The sequence below is a fragment of the Amblyraja radiata genome, chromosome 4 (assembly GCF_010909765.2).
Source record: "Amblyraja radiata isolate CabotCenter1 chromosome 4, sAmbRad1.1.pri, whole genome shotgun sequence".
Lineage (NCBI taxonomy): Eukaryota > Metazoa > Chordata > Chondrichthyes > Rajiformes > Rajidae > Amblyraja > Amblyraja radiata.
Window position 1 is genome coordinate 97683258 of NC_045959.1, and position 27382 is coordinate 97710639.

General features: G+C 42.3%; 1 protein-coding gene across 27 annotated transcripts in view; it reads right to left on the minus strand.

Annotated features, from left to right (window-relative positions):
• clasp2 (cytoplasmic linker associated protein 2) overlaps window positions 1–27382 on the minus strand; it is a 348555-nt gene that overhangs the window by 110947 nt on the left and 210226 nt on the right. For 13 of the 27 annotated variants that reach the window (XM_033020019.1, XM_033020014.1, XM_033020001.1 and 10 more), the window contains 5 exons: window positions 21003–21029; window positions 18364–18534; window positions 7986–8093; window positions 2702–2764; window positions 1481–1593 (listed from right to left, as the gene is read on the minus strand). In XM_033020019.1, coding sequence (XP_032875910.1) covers window positions 1481–1593; window positions 2702–2764; window positions 7986–8093; window positions 18364–18534; window positions 21003–21029 — 482 coding nt within the window. The remainder of the gene's footprint in view (window positions 1–1480; window positions 1594–2701; window positions 2765–7985; window positions 8094–18363; window positions 18535–21002; window positions 21030–27382) is intronic. The other 14 variants (XM_033020023.1, XM_033020010.1, XM_033020024.1 and 11 more) reach the window with 5 other exon arrangements.

Sequence of the window (27382 nt, forward strand, 5' to 3'; positions counted from 1 at the left end):
TACATTTGTTGAGCGCAAGTGCTTTTTTATTGTCCACCTCTAACTTTGAGAAGGTGATGGTGAACCATCATTTAGAAGTCCTCCATTCCTTCTCATGAAGATACTCACACAATGCTGCTGGGTAATGAGTTCCAAGATTTAGACCCAAAGATGATGGAGGAGCAGCACTATGCTTCGAAGCCAAAATAATATACAACTTACCGGGACACTTTGTGTTCCAACTGCCTTGACCTTGATGACAGAGGTCTAAGCAAGTCGCATGTGTATTCTTTGGACATTAGATGAATGAGGGGTGATCTTATTGAATACAGTATGATGATCTTATTGACATTGAGCCTAAGAGGGTAATACAGGATCAACGTTGGGATATTTTCACGTGGGAGAGACTTGAATATAGGAACATAATTTCAAGATAAGTGGCAGTCATTTAAAACTGAGGTACGTGGAAATTTCTTTGCGCAGAGAGAAATGGACCTCTGGAATTCTCTGTCCCGTATATTTGTGGAAGCTAGATTATTAGAAATATTTAGAGTGACAGCAGGATTTTTTGTCAGTTTGGAGGATTCGAGCTATGGCAGTGTGGAACAGAGGAGGGGGTGGGGCTTGTGGTATATCAACCAGGGCTATATTTAATGGCATGGCAGCTTCAGAGGGCAGGTGTCCTTTTACTCCTATTTTCTTGTGTTCATCGGTCATTCTGATGGAATAGCTATATCTCAGCAACAATGTGACTGATGGGCTGAAGTGTGTTTATTTCAATGCAGGGAGTATTATGGGTAAAGCAGGAAAGTAAACTAAACTGAGATATACTTCTCGACCCCTTGTGGAAGGTGAGTAATTATTGAAATTAAGCTCATATCTAGTAAAATGCTGTCAATGAAAAAAAAAAAATCATGCAGCAGTCATGAATTAATGATAATAAACAACACTAGGCAATTCGCAACACTGATGATAAAATAATGTCCTCATGGTTTCTGTCCTCAATCTGTTCACTTCCAACATGGAATATGTTGAGCTATTCCGTGGTAGGCCTATAATATTGTGAAGCCGTAGTCTCCGGTAAGAAAGTGGGTGATTCGGGAACGCCAAGTGTGTGATCCGATCTGTCCTGACGTCGGAGTTTCGATCGTCCCGACGAGAGGGCTTGTACATCGGGCCGTCTGTAGCGGCGACTACGGAGGGTGCATGGCCCTGACCACGGTGAACAAAGGAGGCAGATTGACTGAACGTTATTGCCTTCCATCACAGTGAAGAATGTTGATTCCACTGTGATGGATGTTTACGTTAAATTCTATAGTGTATTGTGCTCTTTTTGAATGTATGGCTGCATGGTAATTCATTTCACTGTACCTTACTTGGTGCATGTGACAAATAAACTTCAACCTTGAAAAATATTTTGTGATGGCTGATATTTTGCAACACAACTTTTAATTCAGATGATTAATGGAAAATAACTAACATACAAATAAGCAATACATACCAATGCATCTGCAACAGCTTCCTCTACATCAGATCCTGTATTGAGGACTCGCATGGCACTCACCGATGCAGACAATTTACTTGAGTGATTAAACCCATAACGATCAGACCCGACTGTTCAATAGCAAGAAAGAAAAACAATTAAAACACTCATAAGTTCTTATTTCCCCAGTTGTACAGAAACGTTAAAAAAAGAAATGATATATCAGTTAGGATTATTGGAGGAAAATAAACTGAAACAGAACAAATGGTCACATGCATAACAGTTTGTAAATGCATACAAAAGGCACAAAGATATTAAAGAAAATATTAAATTGTTTTAGCTTATTCTGTCAGTTTGCACATAGTGCAATTTGTTGTAAAAAAAACCTGTTGTGCTATGAAATGGACAACAATGTTCTGTGATGGTGCTATGATGTAATCTACAGTATGTGGCAATTCCATCATGAAATATGATGGATTACATTCCTGTTCAGTCAATTAAAAACAGTTACATGGAAAGGCCACGGAAAAGGCAGAGACTTTATGGTTTTATACAAACTAACTGTTAAAGCAAGGGAGTAATCTTGAACATAGAACAGTACAGCACAAGAAGATACCCTTCAGATCGTGATGTCTGTATCAAAATTATGAAAATTAAACTAATCTCCTCTGTCTACTGGTGATCCGTATCTCTCCATTGCCTGTGTATTTATGTGCCCATCTAAAAGTATCTTAAACATGCTATTGTATCTGCTTCCACCATTACTCCTGGCAGCATGTTCCAGGCACAGAGTCCGTACAGGAGTTCGAACCTGGACCTCCGGCGCTGTAGGGCAGCAACTCTACTGTTGCACCACAGTGCTGACCTACCATATTTGTATAAAAAAACATGCCCCACTCGTCCCCTATAAATTCTCCCCTTCACACTTTAAGCCTTATGCACTTGTTTGTTTTCATATCCAAGTTTTATATTTCAATATTGTGCAGAGATCACTTACTTGGGAGGAGTAAAAAAGAACATAGTGCAGAGGTCAGATTTTTAAAAAACAGATAATTAATATAAATATCTCTACAGCAATGCACATATTTAAACAGTTTTGTAACCAAATTAACATTTCAAAGATACAATCAACCAGTTTGATGAGAAAATAAAGATGATAAATTTAGGAACATGCCAACCAAGAAGTCAAAATGAAATGTTTGCACGGCACAGTTTGCATGCTGTGATCCCCCTTTTCACCTGAAGTTGAGTATGTATCTGAGCTGTAGAGAGCACCAGTGGATCTGGAGTGATGTCTGGAAGCTGTAAGTATAGGATGACATAAACCTTGTCTATTACATTGGCAAGCCCTCTATCACAGTCAAATATTAATGCATTGGTAAATTTTCACTGCTCAAATTGACTTCGAACATTGCTAACCAAGCTAACCAATGTCTTCCATTGCTTGATTGGCACATTCCCACATAAAATATAGCAGGTTTGTCATATGAGGAGTTCAGTCAAAAGTACCCAGAAAATTATAGTCTTAGTTTGTGCAGTCAATAAATACCACAGTCAGTTGTGGAGTATTCTAACTAGGAATATGGACAATCAGGCAGAGTTTTTGCTCAGTTGCTGTTAAACAATTTCTCCTGCAAGTGCATCCATTATAATAAAGAGCAAGAACTAGACTGAGCTAAACTATGTCAGCCTATATGGTTCATATTCTCCAAGTGCAACTTGGCTTACGTAATGAAACAATAAACCATAATTGAAGTCTTCAGCGGAGAACAAGAAAGTGCCTTGGGTAATTACAAGTTTATGCAGATACACACTGATGAATAATAGGAAAACTGCTACACAGTCAGAATTATAAATGTCATTATCTACTACAATAATATAATGGTGCATTGTTTTGAATATTGCTATTTAGATGGTTTGGATTTCTGACTGAATTGACTGATACCGCATTGAAATAAGCCCTTCGATAGCCGAGTCCACGCCAATCATTAGTTCACATCAATTCTATGTTATTCCACTTTCTCATTCACCGCCTACACATTAGGAACAATTGACAGACGCCAATTAAACCATAAACCTGCACATTTTGGGGATGTGGGAGGAAACCGGAAGAGGTCACAGGTGAAACGTGCAAACTCCACACAGACAGCACCTGAGGTCAGGATAGAACCCAGGTCTTTGGTGCTGTGAGGCAGCAGCTCTACCCGCTGTATCACTATGCATCCATTTGCATGAATGTTATGAATTAATGAGGTAGTGATCAATTTGAAGAAGATGAACATCGCTCTCTGTGAGAAAAAGTGTTTCCTCGTCTCTGTTCTAAATGGCTTACCCCTTATTCTTAAACTGTGGCCCCTGGTTCTAGACTCCCCCAACATCGGGAACATGTTTCCTGCCTCTAGCGTGTCCAAACCCTTAATAATCTTATATGTTTCAATAAGATTCCCTCTCATCCTTCTAAACTCCAGAGTATACAAGCCCAGCCGCTCCATTCTCTCAGCATATGACAGTCCCGCCATCCCGGGAATTAACCTAGTAAACGTACGCTGCACTCCCTCAATAGCAAGAATGTCCTTCCTCCAATTAGGGGACCAAAACTGCACACAATATTCCAGGTGTGGTCTCACTAGGGCCCTGTACAACTGCAGGAGAACCTCTTTGCTCCGATACTTAACTCCTCTTGTTATAAACGCCAACATGTCAATTAGTTGGCTAGGAAGTGGCGGCGCTGCCCAAGCAGCTGCGGCTCACCTGCAGTCTATTTTTTTTTCTTTTGTCCTGTTGTTTAGTTTATTTCGTTTATTTTAGTTGTGTATGTGTGGGGTGGTGGGAGAAACTGTTTTTAGTCTCCTCCTTCGGGGGGATGCGACCTTTTCTTGTCGTATCCCCTGTCTCCGTCTCGGTCTGCGCTGAGGCCTAATCGCGGAGCTGGCGGCCTCCAACTGGGACCGACCTCGAGGCTCCGGAGGCAAAGCCAGGACTTTCCAACGCGGGCTGGCCGACTTCGGGGCTGTGGTGGCATTGCGCCGGTGGTGACCCGACTTCGGAGCCTCAGAGGCTCGGCCGCGGGCCCAGTGGACGACATCGTCGGGAGCTCGCAGGTCCCAGGTTGGTGACCGGTTCTCCGGAGCTCCCACAACAACAGCTTCGTCCGCTGGACTGGAGGGTGGCAGCTTCGGCAGCTTCGACCGCCCCGGGCCGCGGAGTTTGAACCGGCCCATTCGCGGAGTTCGGATGCGGCCGCTGCACTTACCATCACCCAGCGGGGTCTCAACATCGGAAGCCTGAATCGCCTCAACGCAGAGGGAGAACAAGGAGGGAAGAGACAAGGCTTTAAGACTTTTGCCTTCCATCACAGTGAGGAGGTGCCTGGTAGACTCACTGTGGTGGATGTTAAACTGTGTTAAGTGTGCGTTTTGTTATTTTATTCTATGTTATGACTGCAAGGTATAAAATTTCATTCAGACTGAAATGTCTGAATGACAATAAAGAATACTTTACTTTACTTTAGTTTGTCTTTCCCTATCCACTTCAGGAATAATTTTAAACATTCACGGAATCCATCAAATATTTGGTCGCTTTCAGAATTAGCTCACTTCAACGTTTGAAACGATCAGATTTAAATCTTAAACATATATAAATTGAACTTGAAATACTTTGTGCAAACTGAAAGGATAAAATCACCCACAAATAATTGCCTCAGCGTTCTACTGTAATGGGGTCTAATTTGATCTTCAAATTACAGCTTTTAAAATTGGAAAAGAGCATGAAGTACACTCTATTTGGAAACATAAAATAAATCATTAATATAATAAAATGAGTATCCAGTTAAATATGAATTTGTTTAATGAAAAATTATTACACATAACATACCAGCCAATTCAATAACAGAAATGTACTCAAAATTTAAATGCTTGTAAATGCTTGTATAACTACCATAATGAATAATTCCTTTCACCTTTGTGCAAGAACAAATACATTCCAATTCAAATATTGGAATATTGCCACTGCTTCTGCAATTAGTACATAACAAATGTGACCCCAAATGCATTTTTACTCAATACAGTGCCTCTATCAAACATTGAACCTGCAAGTTACTTAAACATGAAACTTGTCTATGAAATAGTGCCACTTTATTTTGGTTAAACATTTAATGAATTTGTAAATATTAAACTTCCTTACTCAAGTTTTACAATAATATGCAACATTCCAATTAAATCACTCTCAACCCCATGAAACTTAACACAATAGCTGGGGAACTGTGAAAGAAACATGTACAATATCAGATATTTTCAATGAAGGTTATATATACTAAGGTTAAACAAGTAATCTCAAATGAGAACTCTAAAATGACAGGTTATGGTAATAATTTGCCTCAATGTTATTCTTGAAAAAAATAAGGCAGCAACTTCTGTGAAGTGCACATGTCGGGAATCCACAAATTGTCCTATTTGCTTGTCATGATATCAACAGCGCAAAAAAAAAGTTTCTCCACCTGACTCAATATTCCAATTGGTTTATTGCTATGAAATTCTGGTACATATGGACTCAGTTCATGAGGTAAGAAAATATTATTCTGGCATGATTCTTGCCAAATGATCACAAAACTTAACTTTTCATTTTTGGAGATTTGAAAAAAATATTTAAGAACATTTTTGTACTCTCTTAACCATAATTTTTCTCCTCCATTTTTCTGTTCATACCTGATTTTGCATAATAATCATTGTTTTGCTCTTGTGCATTACTATGTCCATCTGATTTGTTAAGTGTTCCATTCAAAGAAAATGCCACATTGTTTGCAAAAGATCATAAGTATATTCGATAAAGTTCGGTGGGCGGCGCGACTCACGTCACAGCGGCCTCTGCAGTCCGTCTGTATTTTTATTATTTTTTGTCTTGTTTGAATGTAGTTTTTATTAATTTTTTTTGTGTATGTGTGTGGGTATGTGTGTGGGGGGGCGGGGGGCGGGGGGTGGGGGAAACTTTTAAAAATCTATCCCCTGCACGGAGAACCCGACCTTTTTTCTGTCGGGTCTCCGTTGTTGTTGGGGCCTAGCACCGTGTAGCGGCCTCCAGCAGGAACGACCTAGGGCTCCACTCGCGGAGCCTGCGGACCTACTCACCATCGCGGAGCTGGCCAAGTTCGGAGCGGGGGGAGCGGTGGTGGCGCGCTGCTGCGACCTGACCCCGGAGATTCGGAGGCTTACCGCCGGTCTGACCGGGAGCCCGCGGGTCCCTGCTGGGAGACCGCTTTTCGGGGCTTCCGCAACGGCGACTTCACCCGCCCGAGTTGCGGGGTTGAAGAGTACCTGGAGTGGGGCCTTACATCACCGCCCCGCGCGGCTTGGAATGGCTGCGTGACTTTGCTAGCGCCCGCCGGGGGCTCCAACACCAAGACCCGGAGCGTGGCCTTGCATCACCCGGCGTGGCGTAAATGGCCGCGGGACAATTACCATCGCCCACCAGGGGCTTTGACTTTGACTCTGACATCGGGAGGGGAATGGGAAGTGCAGGGGAGAGATGTCTTTGCCTTCCATCACAGCGAGGAGATGCGCTGTGATGGATGTTTGTGTAAATTGTGTTGTGTCTTGGTTCTTTTTTGTGTGTATGACTGCAGAAACAACATGTTGTATTGTGTAAAGCAAGGCAAATTCCTTACAGTAAATTTTGACTTATGGAAGGCACCCATTTTGCCATGCTGGGCAAAGCTACTAAAATAAAAATCAAGCCATTTAGTATTTGTTAAACCTAACCATGATAAACAGACATGTCCATTCTAAATATTAACAGGTGGCTTAGAAATGCAAATAGATTTATAAATGACCACCTCTGATGATTCATGCTATTCTCCAATAATTATCAAGAGTAATTAAAGGGGTGCCTTCTGCATGAAATCATATATATTATTGTCTGATAAATATTGTCTGTCAAAATTTAAGATGTGATTTACAACATAATGAAAAATTCAATGCTTTCCCGTTTTTGCAAATCAACTGTAAAGGACAATGTTAATATTCTTATTCAACAGAGTCAAGGGATTAGCAAAGTGGAATTTTTTTTTCCATGCCAGTATAAAACTTTAATAACAGGAATGAATCAATTCATGTGTTAAAATGTTCCATTTCATAAATCTTTCACTTTCTACTTCATATCATTCCGCACTGAAAACGTTGCCATATTTTTGAAATTGTACGGATGTTAAGGAGTTTTTCAAGTTGTCAGCTGTCTGATGAATACGATGAACAATTAATTGTGAAATTCTTGGCTGGAAGTTATTTAACTTGCAGTTCCCAACCAGATACAGAATCCAACAAGCATAGAGCAATGCAATTAAACTACCTTAATGCGTAGCCACAACTAATTAAGACGCTCAATGTTACATTGAATTATTGGAAATGAATAGAAAGGGTTGCTCTAAAATGAATACCAAATGGATAGGACAATGCAGCCATCTAGAACTACTAGCTGGATGGTGATGAAAGTAAAATGGGTAGCCATGCATTAAGTGAGGACTCTTACTTACCAAGTGGAGTAAAGGCTCGAACAGGACTGGTGTCCCGGCTGCTCTCACGGCTTGCATCCCTGCTGCAGCCCTGACTTACGCTAGGTCGAGGGATACGGCTGCCCCGAACTAGCAGGAAGCAGGATGGGTATAGAGCAGCACAATTACTAAAACATAGAGATACTGAAATATTCCTCTTGTAATCATTGTAACTATTTACTGTCAAAATTGTAAACTCAAGACTTCAAAGCTGAAGGATGTTGGTGGTGCAACGTTGTCTCCTTAGGTCATTTACGAAGAAACCTATCTTCTATATTTTATTCAGCTGGCAATGTTAATTTACATTCTATTTCATACTAAATGTTCAGAATGAAATTTTTTAACCACAGAAAGTGATTGACTGATGTTCAGTTGAGAAAAATGGGCAATGCTTTTGTTAAGATGATACAAACAAAATAAAGATATTAAATGGAATTGGTTTCAAAAAGACAAATTACTGTATCCTTTCTTTGCATAGTCCTTAACATAACATATCTGAGAAATAAACCAATTACTTTCTTAAAATTATTAGGTAGACTCATATCTTCCAATATATCGTCCTTTAGTTTCAATCAGTATCGAGGTGGGCCAGTAAATCGACACCCAATCGTGCCTTCAGTGATTCCCAAGATGGATGCCAATAGTAATTTGGAGTGTTGCTGTTGCTACTAAATTAATTATTTCAAAACATCAAGTGGTAAGTTTTCTATCCTTGTGAAAGTATGTGCAAAATGATTTTAGTGCAATTCATTCCTGTTAATTTCCAGAAATCCTCTTATACATTTTCAATGGTAATTCAAAACAAGATCTACGCAGACAAATAAATCTACTCAGGTTAGTTTTATTAATTTATATAAATTGAAATTAAATAACATTTTGATGTTAAATGGGGAAGTATATGTTCATACGAAAACAGTCATCTTTGAACTGTTGACCAAGATCGTTGATAGCAATGATCAATCCAGTCACCAGTAAATCTAATTAAAAGAAGTTCCTTTGTACACCCATGCATATATTTCAGAGATTTATTTCAACAGGAACAAAGACTATCCGAGTTAGTTTTCTTGGAAGCACAAAATTGGTATGAATTTGCATGGACTCAAAAACAGATTTATAATTCAAATAAATGTTCACTTGGTTAAATAATACCTATGAATATTGTACCAAAATACCAAAATTGTAAAGTTGAACACAGGAAACAAACTTGGGAAGGTACTCATCAATATTTATGTTGTGTGAGGTTATAGTTTAAACATTTTTTTGAATTATGATAAAATACAGAAATATTTGGATTGTCATAAAGAAATGCTAAATAAAGGCATAACCAAATTATATGTTAGAACACTAACATAGTATTTGATAATGTTTTAATCGACTTGTGTACATTAAAATGCAGAAATGGTGTTAATATTTAGCCCAGGAAAAGTGGCAATATTCATGGTGATAACAAAAAGGTTCCAAAACGCAGGTTCAGCAGAATCCCTTCACTAAACATTTAATGCTCAGTTGCAATGTATTTTACATTGTATTTATTAATCCTATTGATTTGACTAAATTATAAATAATAATTGGAATTGTCTGTAATTGTGATGCCAAAATAGTTTTATTAGTCTCATTACATTGTTGTAATACAATACATATAAACATAGGGAAAGATGAAAACTGAATTATTTAATCAGGATGCCTGAAATTTAACACTGGGATTACCAACTACCTAAACAAATCTAGCAAGTCACACAACATAGTCAAACAAAAATCCCTATTATCATTATGGGTATCACTCAATTTGAACTTTCAGCAAACAAACAGCTCAAGTGACCATCAGTTGTGTTGTCCAAGTTTTCAAACATGCAAAAATGACAAAACACACAAATAATTTATTTTACCCATATCAAACGTGCATAATTAAAACCAAGTGCCTTTAAAGAATGAAAATATAAAAAATGGTAGAAAAGTGTCAAAATATGTTAGCATTATAATTTCTGCAATTTGACAATTTCTCTTACCTACCTTCTCAACCTTATTCTCCTACCTTCTCACCATAACCTTTGATGCCCTTACTAATCAAGAAACTCTCCACTTTAATACTACCCAATGCCTTGGCCTCCAGTGTTGACCAATGAATTTGACCAATGAATTTGACCAATGAATTTGACCAATTCACCACCCTCTGGCTAAAGAAGTGTTTCCTCCTTACCATTCCATTAGTACGTCCTTTTATTCTGGGGCTGTGCCTTCTGGATCATGACTTTCCCATTACTGGAAATATCCTTTCTACATCCACTATCTAGGCCTTTCATTACCCGATGGGTTTCAATGAGATAACCTCTCATCCTTCCAAACTTCAGTGTGTACAGGTCCAGAGCCACCAAACATACCTCATACTTTAACCCAAGCATCCCTGGGATCATTTGAGTAAACCTCCTTTGGATGCCTACACATGCTTCCTCAGATATCGTGCCCAAAACTGCTCACAATATTCCAGTTATGGCCTACCCAGCACCTTATAAAGCCTTAGCATTACATCCTTGCTTTAATATTCTAGTCCCCTTGAAATTAATGCTAGCATTGCATCTGCCTTCTTTACCACTGACTCAACCTGCAAATTAACCTCTTGGGAATTCTGCACCAGCGCGCCCAAGTCCCTTTGCTCCTCCGATTTCTAAATCATCTTATTTCTTTTCTTCGGTATTCACCAAGGAGAAGGATATTGAATTATGTGAGGTAAGGGAAACAAGTAGAGTAGCTATGGAAACTATGAGATTCAAAGAAGAGGAAGTACTGACACTTTTGAGAAATATAAAAGTGGATAAGTCTCCAGGTCCGGACAGGATATTCCCTAGGACATTGAGGGAAGTTAGTGTAGAAATAGCAGGGGCTATGACAGAAATATTTCAAATGTCATTAGAAACGGGAATAGTGCCGGAGGATTGGCGTACTGCGCATGTTGTTCCATTGTTTAAAAAGGGGTCTAAGAGTAAACCTAGCAATTATAGACCTGTTAGTTTGACGTCAGTGGTGGGCAAATTAATGGAAAGGATACTTAGAGATAATATATATAAGCATCTGGATAAACAGGGTCTGATTAGGAACAGTCAACATGGATTTGTGCCTGGAAGGTCATGTTTGACTAATCTTCTTGAATTTTTTGAAGAGGTTACTCGGGAAATTGATGAGGGTAAAGCAGTGGATGTTGTATATATGGACTTCAGTAAGGCCTTTCACAAGGTTCCTCATGGAAGGTTGGTTAAGAAGGTTCAATGGTTGGGTATTAATGGTGGAGTAGCAAGATGGATTCAACAGTGGCTGAATGGGAGATGCCAGAGAGTAATGGTGGATGGTTGTTTGTCAGGTTGGAGGCCAGTGACTAGTGGGGTGCCACAGGGATCTGTGTTGGGTCCACTGTTGTTTGTCATGTACATCAATGATCTGGATGATGGTGTGGTAAATTGGATTAGTAAGTCTGCAGATGATACTAAGATAGGTGGGGTTGTGGATAATGAAGTAGATTTTCAAAGTCTACAGAGAGATTTATGCCAGTTGGAAGAGTGGACTGAAAAATGGCAGATGGAGTTTAATGCTGATAAGTGTGAGGTGCTACATCTTGGCAGGACAAATCAAAATAGGACGTACATGGTAAATGGTAGGGAATTGAAGAATGCAGGTGAACAGAGGGATCTGGGAATAACTGTGCACAGTTCCCTGAAAGCGGAATCTCATGTAGATAGGGTGGTAAAGAAAGCTTTTGGTGTGCTGGCCTTTATAAATCAGAGCATTGAGTATAGAAGTTGGGATGTAATGTTAAAATTGTACAAGGCATTGGTGAGGCCAATTCTGGAGTATGGGGTACAATTTTGGTCGCCTAATTATAGGAAGGATGTCAACAAAATAGAGAGAGTACAGAGGAGATTTACTAGAATGTTGCCTGGGTTTCAGCAACTAAGTTACAGAGAAAGGTTGAACAAGTTAGGGCTTTATTCTTTGGAGCGCAGAAGGTTAAGGGGGGACTTGATAGAGATCTTTAAAATGATGAGAGGGATAGACAGAGTTGAAGTGGATAAGCTTTTCCCACTGAGAGTAGGGAAGATTCAAACAAGGGGACATGACTTGAGAATTAAGGGACAGAAGTTTAGGGGTAACATGAGGGGGAACATCTATACTCAGAGAGTGGTGGCTGTGTGGAATGAGCTTCCAGTGAAGGTGGTGGAGGCAGGTTCGTTTTTATCATTTAAAAATAAATTGGATAGTTATATGGACGGGAAAGGAATGGAGGGTTATGGTCTGAGTGCAGGTATATGGGACTAGGGGAGAATACGTGTTCGGCACGGACTAGAAGGGTCGAGATGGCCTGTTTCCATGCTGTAATTGTTATATGGTTATATCTCTCCATTTAGAAAGTATTTTCTGCCTTTATCCTCTCTACCAAAGTGCATGACCGTACATGCTATGCTGTATTGCATTTGGTGATTCCATGAGGTGCTATTCCTCTTGTTTGCAGTCTGCTAAGGCCCACCGGATCTCCCAGTTGCTAACCATTTGAACTCACCCCCCCCCCCCCCACACCCCCCCAATCCACAATCCCATACGCCCTCTGCTTCCAAGATGGTGGCCAACCCAGGCGACTATTTGTGTGCTAGCCACAAAAGCAGATCTACAAACTCATATTACAATCGCTCCACATTCTTAAATCTCTATTTCTACAGCAACATTTCTTACTTTCACTAAACGTTATTCCATTATCATGTATCCATACACTGTAAATGGCTCGATTTGTATTGTGTATTGTGTAATCATGTATTGTCTCTCTGCTGTCCAGATGGCTTGGTACACGTGACAATAAACTAAATTGTAACTGTAATACTGAACTTTTTGTCCTGGGCCTCCTCTATTGCCAGAGTGAGGCTCACAGGCAAACTGGAGGATCAAAATATTATGATCCGCTTGGAAAGCTTAGAAGCTAATGGCATGAACATTCAATCCTCCAATTTTAGGTAACTAACTTACATCCCCAACCCCCCCACCTTCCCCCCCGTGTTATTTTCCCCACTCTCTTCCCTGTGCCCCAACTGGACAGGCACCTATTTCTCCCCCTCCTCCTCCTCTCTTGCACCAATATTCCCTTTTCTGGCTTCACAAATCGCTCAACTTCTATCAGGCCCGTACGAAGCTTTTCAAAAAGAGGGGTGGCATGACAGGATTACAAAAAACTTAATGTGAAATAATGCGCGTGCTGCGCACATCACGAGCGTGAAGTCCCTCGATGCCAGGGTCCAAGGCCCGCTTAAGGGCCCTGGAAGCTCAGGGGTTTTTGATGCATTCTGAGCCTTATTTTTGAGCATTTTTGCACCAAATTTATGACCAATATTTCAGAAATTAACAGGAACCTGAGAGGTAGCTTTTTCACACAAAGGGTGCTGGGTGTATGTAACGAGCTGCCAGAGGAGGTAGTTAAGGCTGGGACTATCCTAATGTTTAACAGACATTTGAACACGTACATGGATAGGACAGATTTAGATCGATATGGGCCAAACGCGTGTGAGTGGGACTAGTTTAGATGGGACATGTCGGTCGGTGTGGGCAAGTTGGGCTGAAGGGCCTGTTTCCACACTGCATCATTCTATGACTAAAAAGTGAAGAAGAAAAATGCATGTAGATAAGTAGAGCAGATTTGAAAGAGGAGTGAAATGTAAAGGCAGAGAGAGGTTTATGGGTGGAAAGGAACAAAGGAAAGGAGGGGGGAGAGTGGACTTGGGCAGATGGGTGAAGGGAAAATAGACACAAAGTGCTGGAGTAACTCAGTGGGTCAGGCAGCATCTGCGCAGAATATGAATAGGCGACATTTCACAGAGTGCTGGAGTAACTCAGCGAGTCAGACAGCATCTGTGGAGAACATGGATAGGTGACATGTCACAGAGTGCTGGAGTAACTCAGTGGGTCAGGCAGCATCTCTGGAGAAAAGGTATAGATTATATTTCGGGTCAAGACCGTTCTTCAATAATATTCATGATGTGACATGCATAGACATTCCTAAATGTTACCCAAACCATCGTGAGCTACTTTGTTATGGTGCTTGCCCTCTCCTATAACGTCTCTGCTGCCTTGGGTGATGCAGGACAGGACACAAGCTTTGGGACACGGTGTGAAGCTGTTGCAGTCTGTCCCAGCCTGGTAAAAACCTGGATGGAGTGGATTTGGAGAGGATGTTTCCACTAGTGGGAGAGTCTAGGACCAGTGGCCACAGCCTCAGAATTAAAAGACATTCCTTTAGGAAGGAGATGAGCAGGAATTTCTTAAGTCAGAGGGTGGTGAACTGTAGAATTCATTGCCACAGACAGCTGTGGAGGTCAAGTCAATGGACATTTTTCAGGAGGAGATTGATAGATTCTTGATTGATACGGGTGTCAGAGGTAATGGGGAGAAGGCAGGAGAATGGGTTTGAGAGGGAAAGTTAGATAGAGTCATAGAGTAATACAGTGTGGAAACAGGCCCTTCGGCCCTGCATGTCCCATCTGCACTAGTCCCACCTGCCCACGTTTGATCCATATCCCTCCGAACCTGTCCTATCCATGTACCTGTCTAACTGTTTCTTAAATGTTGCGACAGTCCCTGCCTCAACTACCTCCTCTGGCAGCTTGTTCCATACACCTACCACCCTTTGTGTGAAAAACATACCCCGCAGATTCCTATTAAATCTTTTGCCTTCACCTTAAACTTATGTCCTCTTGTCCTCGATTCACTTACTCTGGGCAAAAGAGTCAACCATATCTATTCAAATCATGATTTTATACACCTCTATTAGATCATCCCTCATCCTCCTGTGCTCCATGAAATAGAGTCCCAGCCTACTCAACCTCTCCCTATAGCTCTGGCCCTCTAGTCCTGGCAATATCCTCGTAAATCTTCACTGTACCCTTTCCAGTTTGATGACATATTTCCTATAACATGGTGCCCAGAACTGAACACAACACTCTGAATGCGGCCTCACCAACTTCTTATGCAACTGCAAAATGACCTCCCAACTTCTATACTCAGCCTGGCCCGCTGAGTTACTCCAGCACTCTGTGAAATGTCACAGAACAGGGCAAGATTAGCAAGTTTGCTGATGATACAGAAGTGAGTGGTTTTGCAGATAGTGAAGATGGTTGTGAAAGATTGCAGCAGGATCTGGGTCAATTAGCCAGGTGGACAGAGGAATGGTTGATGGTTGCATGGTTCCTTGAAGGTCGTGTCGCAGGTATATCAGGTGGTCAAAAAGTATTTTGGCACTTTGGCCTTCATCAGTCAGAGTATTGAGTATAGAAGTTGGGAGGTCATGTTGCAGTTGTATAAGACTTTGGTGAGACCGCATTTAGAATATTGTGTTCAGTTCTGGGCACCATGTTATAGGAAAGATGTCAAACTGAAAAGAGTACAGAGATCCCCATCCTGGATCAGTCCAATCAGGGTTGTGTCATCCACAAACTTGAGAAGCTTGACAGAGGTGTCTGTGGAGGTGCAGTCATTGGTGTGGCGAGAGTAGAGGAGAGGGGAGAGTACGCATCTTGCGGTGCTCCTATGCTTAGCGATTGCGGGTCCGAGATATGCTTTCCCGCCTCACATGCTGCTTCCTGTCTGTCAGAAAGCTGGTGATCCACCGACAGAGGGGTTCAGGCACAGTCAACTCAGAAAGTTTGGTGCGTAGTAGCTCTGGCACAATGGTGTTGAATGCAGAGCTAAAATCAATAAAACAAAATCCTCGCATAGGTTCCCTGGCGGTCTAGGTGCTGGAGGATGAACTGCAGGCCCAGATTGACTGCATCATCCACAGATCTATTGGCCCAATATGCAAAATGCAGATGGTCCAGCAGAGGGATTGTGATATTTTTCAGCATGGCCAGCACAAGCCTTTCAACAGTCTTCATGACTACAGAGGTCAGTGCGACAAGCCTGTAGTCGTTAAGACCAGTATTCCTTATCTTTTTGGGTACAGGGACAATAGTGGAGACTTTGAAGCAGGCAGGGACTGGTTAAAAATGAGTAATTGGGTGTGAAGTGGTGATTGGAGTGGGGTGGGTGTTGAAGGGCCCAGTCTTTGCAGACTGAGGTCAGGCTGTGAGTGGGTGTGAAGTGTTGGTGGGGGTGGGAAAGGGTCCACTCTTTTCAAAGGTACACAAAATTGCTGGGGGAACTCAGCGGGTGCAGCAGCATCTATGGAGCGAAGGAAATAGGCGACGTTTCGGGCCGAAACCCTTCTTCAGACTGATAGGGGGTGGGGAAAGAAAGAAGGACAAAGGGAGGAGGAGGAGGAGCCCGAGGGCGGGCGGATGGGAGGAGACAGCTAGAGGGTGAAGGAAGGGGAGGGGGGGAGGGGACAGCACGGGCTAGCCAAATTGGGAGAATTCAATGTTGATGCCAAGGGGACGCAAGGACCCCAGACGGAATATGAGGTGCTGTTCCTCCAATTTCCGCTGGTGCTCACTCTGGCAATGGAGGAGACCCAGGACAGAGAGGTCGGATTGGGAATGGGAGGGGGAGTTGAAGTGCTGAGCCACCGGGAGATCAGGTAGGTTATTGCGGACTGAGCGGAGGTGTTCGGCGAAACGGTCGCCCAACCTACGCTTGGTCTCACCGATGTAGATCAGCTGACATCTAGAGCAGCGGATGCAGTAGATGAGGTTGCTCTGTCCACTCTTTTTGTCCACTCTTTTCATACTGGAGTCTTGCCTTAAGTAGGTGTGAAGTGGTGAATGGGAAGGAGAGGGTGCAGGGTCCATTCTTTGCAGACTGGGGTCTGGCTGTGTTTGTTGGGGAAGGGGTACCAGTGTTACGTTTCTGATTTTCAAACCTGCAGTAAAACTCATTCAGGTCGTTCGTCAACTGACGATTGTCCAAAGAGTGGGGGTCTTTCCTCTTATAGCTGGTGATTTCTTGCTTGCCCTTCCAAACTGAAGAAGAGTCATTAGCTGAGAACTTGCTCCTCAACTTCTCAGAGTACCTTTCCTTGGCAGCTCTGATTCCTCTTCTCAGCTCTTTATCAATTAAGCTATCTTTTAACTCTTTAACGATTAGGCTATCGGCTTGACGCATATTTGCCCCCAACCCCCCCCCCCCCCATCTCGAAATTGAAATGTTACATCTGTATATAATGATCCCATTAAAATGTGTATTTATGTCACAAACTATGGAATTCATATTTTTCAGTATTGTTATCAAGGAAAAGAAAGCAGTTCCACATGGTGGAGAAAATATAATAGCTCTAAAACCTACCTTAATTTTGCAATCTCACTGAAGATAATCCCCCTTTCCCTCTCCTCTCCCCCATCTCTATCTCTACCTCCCCTCCCTTCCCCTCTCTCTCTCCCTTTCCCCTCTCACATCCCCCCCTCTTTCTTGCGGGGGGGGGGCGAAGATGAAGGTGGCGCGGGCCCAGCGGGAGGGGGGGATGAAGGTGGCGTGGGCCCAGCGGGGGTGGCGTGGGCCCAGCGGAGGTCAGCGAGGGTGGTGTGGACCCAGCGAGGGTCAGCGGGGGTGGCGTGGGCCCAGCGGGGGTGGCATGGGCCCAGCGGGGGTCAGCGAGGGTGGCGTGGACCCAGCGGGGGTGGCGTGGGTCCAGCGGGGGTGGCGTGGGCCCAGCGGGGGTGGCATGAGCTCAGCGTGGGTGGCATGAGCCCAGCGGGGGTGGCATGGGCCCAGCGGGGGTCAGCGGGGGTGGTGGGGGGGGAAGAAGGCTTGGGCCCCGGCGGCGGGGGGAGGCAAGGGGAGCGGGCTCCGCCGCAGCGGCGTCTGGTGTTGGGGTTACAGCCGTTGGGTTCAGATTGAGCCACTCTTGCCCGGCGACGGGAGAACAGAGAACTGGCCATTTCTAAAGTGGAAACGTTGGGGGGTTTTTTCCCGATTTTTATTTTATTTTTTTGTGATTTTTTCTTAGGGGGGAAAAGGGGGGGGGGGTGCGGTCGCACCCAATGCACCCCCCCTTCGGACGGCCATGTCTATCCTTATCTCACACATTTTGTCATTCCAATTCTAGCCTTTGTCAATTCATGCACCTTATCAAACATCTACCTCACCTGTATTCACCCATTAACACCAGGCTTTGTCCTGCGCCTCCTCTCTTCCAGCTTTCTCCCCCCACCATTCCCTCCACAATCAGTGAAATTTCCCAACCCAAAACGTCACCTATTCAACTTCTCCAGAGATTCTGCCTGACCTGCCGAGTTACTCCAGAATTGTGCGTCTTTTTTTACACTTAAATAGAAGCTGGCGATTCTCACTGAGAATCTCACTGAGTAACGGTACATAAATTTAAAAAATAGGAGGGAGGGTGATACAAACTCAGATAGAGCAGAATGGAATACATGCCCCAAGAAGCTGTATTTCTTACCCAAAGACAATCGAGATGGGCTTGCTTCTCTGCTGCATCCTTGACTCCGTGGTATCTTACTGCGTTTCTGCCCTGCAGCGACAGTGGGAATGACCCGCTGAGCCCCAACGCTCATCGTTGAAAGTGCTGTGCTACTTAATACTCTTCCAGGAGAACCAGAGCGACTGGCAGCTGAAATAGAAATATGCATAAAGCACTCCTGACTACCATCTCAGATAAGAACAGGACAAGCAACCAGAACAACTTATGTTCATGTGATTGATGTAACAGCATGAGCAATTCACAATTGTTTAACTGTTACTGCATGTATATATGACAAATGGCTGAAGTTTTAAGGGAAGCTTAACCTGGTTGTTTGCGCCTGTGTCATTAATGTGCAACCTTCGCACTTCCAATTAATCAGAAGCTATTCAAAATGGGTAACTTAATTCACTAAACTATTTTATAAGTACAAAGTCCATGACATGTTTAAAATAAATACTGACTTTGTTAAATTAATTTACAATGTTGCAAATAAGAAACATCATCACTTTCAGAATTTAATATTTAGATATTGAAGGGAAAGAAAGGATGTATGGTTTGAGTTACATAAAGTAAATGAACAATACAGATTAAACAACTAGTTGATTAGGCTTCAGGTTTAACAAAAAAGATGGTATTGGTACAAATTTAAGTTGAAACATTGCTTCAAACATACTGATGCAATCATTCATTTTAAATTTACATCACCATGTCTGAAGCGAGTTACATCATCAATGATTATGGAAACATTTACTTTCTTATAGCGCTTTCTCACGGGGCGACTTGACGCAAGATGTAACCAGAGTGAAGTGGTCGTGGTCTAGCACGATATCACACGATATAACGGGGGGTAGATAAAGAGTTCCCACGGGTACTCGGCATTTCTGTTATTTGTGCGAGTGACTTGTCCGTCTCCCGAGCTTTCCCGTTAAATCTTGAATGAACATTGTGAATCCCCATTCATAAAAGAGAAGGTAATTGCGCGGGAGGGTTAATAATTGACAATCTGCGGCTGCCTGCCCGCTGAGTTAAAAAGTTCCCAGGTTAGACTCACGATATACAGTGTATCGTGTGTCTTGCGTGGTAAATTTTTAACTCAGCGGGCAGGCAGCAGCAGATTGTCGCTCCCTTCAGTTTCACCCCACCTGCACCCCTCTGCTTCCCGGCCATGTGTGTGACCCCTTCCCTCCCCTCTTCAGCTCCCCGCCCATTGCACCGGCGCGGGGGCTTTGCACTGTCTTCACGTCGGCGATGCCAGCAGGTCAGTGCCAGTCACTGGACCAACGGGACACCGACCCCCAGGCCCACTGCAAGCACTGAGATCCCAGAGACCTACAGCCAGCAGCAGCGCAGCCCCGTTCCAACTCCAGAGGAACACGCTCCCCGTAGGGACAGAAGCTGATGGTGTGCAAGGTACGTCTTGTTCTTGGGGTTGCGGATGAGGGGGCGCAGCTCGGGCTGTGATGTCTCCGGCCACCCCCCTGTACAGGAGCTGAGATTGGGAACTGTGGGGTTGTTTGCAGTTGCAGAGGGAGGGGGCAAGGGCGGTACAGTTCCCGGTCTCAGCTCCAGTCTAGGGGGGTGGCCGGAGACGTTAGGACCAACGGGACACCGACTGCAAGCACGGAGATCCCTTGTCGCTTGCCACTTGTCGCCATAGCAGCCCATCGGGGAGCGGATTCTTCTGGAGTTGGAGGGACAGGGAGACACAGCGGCTTTTGAGAATGGTGGGCAATCACTTCCAAAGTTCTGCCCACACAGTCAGTACACCTCTCCTACACTTGTCTCCCGCACTAAGATCATCTCGCAGAGAATGATCCCAGCCTAACAGCATGTTCATTCCAGATTACTCACCTTCTGTCCCCTCTGTCCAGCTTCCGGGTTCACCGTTCGCAGGAGTTCCCACAGTACACGCAAGAGTTATTACGGATATCGCACTGGCCACTACGTGCATATAATGTTGCAATCTTCAACCACAAGTGTACAAGTCACTCTTGGAGAAATTCAAACTTGCTTGAATTTTCTCCCGAGTCACCAAGTTACACGAGTACCTGCCGTTAGCGCCACGGTGGTCCACGAATGCCGTACGGTTATCGCACGGGGTTCCCACGATGTTCAACTCTGGTTAACTCTTGCGTCAAGTCGCCCCGTGAGAAAGCGCTTTAACTTTCTAAAGGATTTCTCTTCTATGTGTGAGCAAATAAACAAACAAATTGAGGAGAATTATGATAAAACACATGCATATTATCAATGGCCATTGTAAGGAGGGGGTGAAAAATGTATAATTCTGTAATCTGACTAACTTTATTCATTTGGGGTGTTCTTTTTATTTTCAAACACTTTTCTTAGGTCCCCTTCCACCAAGAAATAAAGTGAATTTTAATTTTTGCAAATGCAAAATGTATTCCCCTACATTTCCTTTCCTAGCCCACCCTGACATTCCTATAAACTCATTTCATACATCGTGCATTTTGCACTAGGTTTATGGAATTCGCAAAAATATTTTCTACTTGATGCAGGCAAGTACACATATATCCACACACATTTCTTAATTGTAGGAATGTATGACAATGGCAAGCATGTCACAGACAACACATCTAAAATCTAGAGAATCTTACCACAATTTGGGTTGTCTGACTGTGATCCTGAGCAAGTATAAAGCATGATTACCATTTTTTAAACATATAATTTTGTTAATTTCTTTTGGAAATCTACGGTGAGGTCTGGAGGAAAGCTGAATGAATGACACAATGTCAAATGAAAGTAACAAAGCTTTTGAGATTCCCCAAGATGTGACAAAACCGTTGTGTCAAAGCGGAATGCTGAAGAACAATCTGATTTATATATCTGGTCAGTGATAGTTGCGCCATTATTGTTACTGAGGAACAGGTGAACAAGAGCTTTTCTCTCATTCCAGTAGGGCATTGTGCCTTACAGACAATGAGTTGTAGCGATAGAACCCCAATCATTACATAAAATCCAAGACCCTCGAAAATAATAAGCACCGAGGAACGATTTTAAAATTATGAATTTTAGTACCTCAGGACCATAGAGACATACAGCATAGACACAGGCCATCAGCCTATCAGATCCATATCAACAAGTGGACACCAGTACATTTTAATGCTATCTTCCAGCACTTGGTATAGCCTTAAACCTAGCCGATTTAAGCATTTGTTTAGAAACTTCATGTATGTTGTCAGCATCTGTTTCCAGCATTCTCTGGCAGTACATTTTATGTACTCGCTGCTCTCTGGTTTCCTTTATTTCTCTTACCCCTTTCCCAAAATGTAAATTCTCTAGTTTTCTTCACCTCTGTTAAAGGTAAAAGATTCCTACGTTTATACCCTAGTTAATTCCATGCACTTCATTCATATCTCCTCTTACTGTCCTTCTCTCCAGAGAAAACAGACTGAGCCTCTCCAATCCATCCCAGTTAATATCCTGGTGAATCTTCTCTGAATATTCCCCTGCACTATCATATCTTCCCTAAAGTGTAGGGATTAGAACTGCACACAGGACTTCAGCTGAGGTCTGACCAAAATGGGTCCTCACCTATAAAGTTGGAGTATAACTCCTTGATCTTGTATTCACTATCCCAACTATGAAGTTCAGTAGGTACACAAAAAAGCTGGAGAAACTCAGCGGGTGCAGCAGCATCTATGGAGCGAAGGAAATAGGCAACGTTTCGGGCCGAAACCCTTCTTCAGAAGTTCAGTAAACCAATATGCCTTCTTAACCACATTATCTGCTGCCATCACACCTTAACCACCTGTACTGCCACTTTCAAGGATCTTTGGACTTGTGCACGAAGGTCCCTCTGTTGGGGCCTTACTATTCATGAATCGGAAGGAACTGCAAATGCTGGTTTAAACCGAAGATAGACACAAAATGCTGCAGTAACTCAGTGGGACAGGCAGCATCTCATGAGAGAAGGAATGGGTCTCAACCCGAAATGTCACCCATGCCTTCTCTCCAGAGATGCTGCCTATCCCGCTGAGTTACTCCAGCATTTTGTGCTTTACTATTCATGATGTCCAAGCCTCATTAGTGCTCCTAAAATGCATCATCTCACATTTAGGAAGATGAAAGTCCATCTGCCGTTACTCAGACCATTTCACCAACACATCGCGATCACCGTGAAGCCTAAGACTACAATCTCCAAACTATGAGCAACGCCACCAATCTTCACTTAATCTGTGAACTTATCGACCATGCCTCGTACATACACATTCAAACCAATCAAATATATGACAGTCAGCTAGGATCGCAGCACCAATCCCCGAGGACCATCACTCATCATTGAAATCCAATCACAAAGACAGTGTCTTATCATTATCCCAGGTCTCCTATTACCCATCCAATTTAGAATTCAATTTGGCAACTTTCTCTGGATCCAATGGGTCCTCACCTATTGAGCCCGTCTCCTATGTGGGACCTTGTCAAAGTTCTTATCTAAAGAATAGAATAGAACAGAATAACGTTTATTGTCATTTGAACCCAAGTTCAAACAAAATTACGTTTCTGCAGTCATACGAACAAGAAAAAAATACCAAGGCACACAATTAACACAATTTGCATAAACATCCATCACAGTGGATCTCCAAACACTTCCAAACAAAGTCCACATAGACTAAATCTACTACATTTCCCTCATCAATATACTGCTCAAAATTTCAATCAGTTGGTCAAACAGGATCTGCTCCTGCCAAAGCGATGCTGGCATCACTGATCAGTCAGTTTTTCCAAGTATTCATTAATTGTGTCCCTCAATTTGAATCCAATAACTTTCCATCCACAACCACAATGAAAATATATAGAGATGTAGTCACTATCCCCAAAATGCTTCCCGAATGACACTCCTTCCAACCAACTAGTTGCATTGCCATTGTTAGTCTATCCCCATATTGAGTCCACTACAGACATTGCACCACTATGGATGCTCTATATATTTTGGTTTTTGATAGGCATAATGAAACTCACCAGGACAACAGTGAAACTAGTACAACAACTAGGGTGGGGGTAGGCCGGAGAGAGAGGGGGTCCAAGGGTTACTTTAAGTTGGATAAATCAATATTCATACCTTTAGGTTGTTTCACTGTCTTCCTGGTGAGTTTCATTGTCTGCATAACTCGTTAACACCTAGATCACAGCCAACAATGGACTGTTTCCTTGATCATTGTTATTTTTTGCATATCTTTCAATCATTTGGTCTATATCTCTCTGTCACAGTCTATATCTCTCGTTTCCCTTTCCCCTGACTCTCAACCTGAAGAAGGGGTCTTGATCCAAAACGTCACCTATTCCTTTTCTCCAGAGATGCTTCGTGACCCGCTGAATTACTCCAGCTTTTTGGGTCTATCTTTGGTTTAAACCAGCATCTGCAGTTTCTTCCGACAAATGGAAGTTGGGATGTTATGTTACAGTTGAACAAGACGTTGGCGAGGTCGCACATGGTACATTGTGTTCAGTTTTGGTCATCCTGCTATAGGAAAGATGCCATTAAGCTGGAAAGAGTGCAGAGAAGATTTATGAAGATGTCGCCAGGATTCAAGGGTCTGAACTAAAAGGAGAGTTTGCTTTATTCGATGAGACACAGGAGGCTGAGGAGTGATCTTATAGAGGTATATAAAATTATGAGGGGGAAAGGGTGAATGCACAGACTTTTTTCAAGGGTAGGGGAATCAAGAACTCAAGGCCATAGGTGTATGGTGTGAGAGAGAAAAGATGTAATAGGAACGTGGGAGGCATCTTTTTCACACAGAGGGTGATGGGTAAATGGAACAGGCCACTAAAGTAGTTGAAGCAGGTACAATAACAACATTTAAAATACATTTGGACAGTACATGGATAAGAAGGGTTCAGAGGGACATAGGTCAAATGCGAGCAAATGGAACTTGCTTAAATGAGGCATCTAGTTGGCATAGATCAGATGGGTGCTGTAAGACATTAACTCTAGTGAGATGCAGTCCTGCCCATCTTTCAACATTATCATAGCCCCATGTGTTCATTAAAGCTTTAAACGCCTCTGCTAGTCAGATTCCTTTCATTAAAATAGATGCAATTTAACTTTGTGTTCCCCATGTGTGCATTTCCTGCCTACTGAATTCACTTTTTCTCCTTTTGGTGACCGTACTACCACAAACATCTGCTCTGAGCCCCCTTCCCCTGCCATCGCAGTTTAAAGCTTCCGCGTTAGCACTAGTTATTCTTCCCGTTAAGATGTTGTTCCTGTCCAGTTTCAGGGGCAACCACCCTCTCTTTTACGTTCCACCTTCCCTAGAAGTGGTCCCAATGATCCAGAAACCCAAAGTCCACCCCCGTGTATCATCCCTTCAACTATGCAGCAATTTAAACATTTACTTCACAATCCTGGGCTCAGAACGGCCTCATGCATAGGAATTTATCACACATATAATATGTTTGATTACTTCTTGAATATTCACACCACTTCACAGTAAATAGTGTCAATTACACACTCAGTTACCAAAACAAGACAGATGGTGTTTCAACCAGAATATATTAGCATTCGTCATGCAAAGAAAATTAGCAGAATTTTTTCCACTACATTTTTCAGAAAGAGTGTCCCTGAAGCAATGGGATGGAAAGTAATTTAAGATATCGAATAAAACCTGGTATCAAAATACTAAAATTTATAAGTACATCAATTTTTAAATCTAATTATGGAAAATGTTCATTAAATTGGTGTAGAAATAAAGAAAATAAATTCCAATGACATGATACAACTCAAATAGATGCAATTTGGACTTTGTGTTCTCTATGTGTGCAAATGTCAGGTCAGTTTTTTCTAAACCTTGGAGCTGGCTTTTGCATAAGGCTAATAAAGCATTTTGTTGCTTGAGTAATACAAATTAACACTTAATTTTCATGCATAAGAAATGAAATTAAATACAGTTTTTCAAGTGTTGAGTAAGAAATGTTCACCAAACAGCAAGCTTAAAATAAAAAAAAAGCAGCAGAAATAATAACTTAATATTGGAGTACCGGCATTCTGCTTTCCTCCTGATAATATGGCTTTTGAGGTGATTTCTACACAAATAAAACAAACACTCAGGACACGCAAACTCTAAATAAGGATGAACTTAAAATGTGAGAAACTAAAATGAAAAAATAAAGTAGTAGTCAGCTACTGAAGCAGCAAGCAATGAATCTGGTCTTTATTCTGAATTCAAGAAACATACAGCATAGCACCGGGTAAAAAGACTTAGAAAACAGCTGAGAATTGTGCATTCCAAACGCATTTGTTATTTGAAACCATGTTCAAGATAATTTATGTCGCCGAATATGCAACATGCAACTCAATGAAGTGAAAATTTGTTCATGTTTGCCCGGTTTGAATGGATCTTTGCAGGCAAAAAGAAACAATTGCCAATTTTATCAGAAATGTGGTGATTCATTTGAATAACTTTCCAAAATATACCAATCACTGAATACTGTTTGTCACACAATGGCTTCCCAACAACTATGCTTATGGGTTGCCTGTTTAATGTAATATTATTAATTTAAGGGAAAAAATAGCAGGCATCTGGAAATGAAAATAAGTATACATGTAAGTAAGTGACATTTTAAATGAAATGGCCAATGGAGAGGGCACAGATTAGAGCATGGTGCTAGGGGTGCAGGAAGGGATGCATTAAAAGCAAATGCTACTCAGAGTTCACATATGTGTGAAACGTGGGGCAAAAAGCAACTAATCCAGTTCCTCCCTTATTTTTTTCATGCAGCAAACAGATTGCCAATCATAACCACTGACCTCTATTTGCCTTTGGATTTTTTCTGAACCACTTTATGGAACTACTTGGAACAAAATAGTCCAGTGAAGATTCTCCATAACATGAGTTTAGTTCCTTAGTTTCTCTTACCATCTTCCCCATAATAAATTAGGAAAAAAATCCTGATTAGAAACCAAAATCGTCTATTAAAAATGAATGTGTGAATGGCATTTGAGGATATGTTTGGCTAGTTCTCATTTAGAAATTAAATATGATCGTTTGGAGAAAGCGCCTATTGGCTGTGGTACCACCGGGGGTGAATACAGGCATAAGATCTGCTCATGATATCTCCCTTCATTCCCTTTGCAGATCTTAAACCCCGAAGCTAGAAATTTGGCAAATAAATTAATTTGCATTATTCCAGAAAACGTGATATTCTGCAGCAGGAAAAAAGGCTTAATTTGGAGTACAGCAAAGCTGAGTGCAATTCATAGAACTTGCTGGAAAACGTGACTCCTGACTTTTTGATGGGCCGTCTGTTTCCCCCATGCCTTTTCCTCCCCAGAGCAAAACTCAGCCAACAGTCAAAACTCAGCCAAACTAAGGCAATGATCACAAACTTGCAATATTTCAATTGGACACATTGATACGCATAATGACACGTGAGGATTTTGAACATTGGGATTTTGATCTAAGGATAACAAAAATGTTGGCTTTATAAGGCAAAATTGTTTTCTAATTTGTTTTAATAAAGCAAATTAAAGACTATGGCATTTCCTTAAATCTATTTCCCAGTATCTTGTAAAATCCTCATTGCTTCCCATTGTATTGTGCCATTGTAAATCTAAAAAGCTCTGGTTTATGTTGGCAACCTTAAAAACGAGTCTTACTTCTAACTGTTTCTGTGATAAAAACTTAATGCTGCCTGGTCTGCCGAGCATTTCAAGCTGTACTTGTGAAAATACAGTAAACCCACCATTTAACGGAACACTTCATAATGCATTTTGGTTATAACGGACGGACGTGCGGTCACCACCCCCAACTGGCACTGCCTCATAAACCTCATAGAGCCTGGTTCCAGATGCTATCCCTCACAAGGTGCCCCAGCGAGCCCTTCTTCACCCACCGCAGGGTCCCGTTTACGTGTTTGTTGCGGTTCACATTGTAGACCCTGGGGACAGCGCTTTCTTTAGGCCACCATCAACAACAGGTCACGCTCGGTCACCATGGGGCTCCCTCCTCTCTCACCTGCTGCTGCTCCCTCC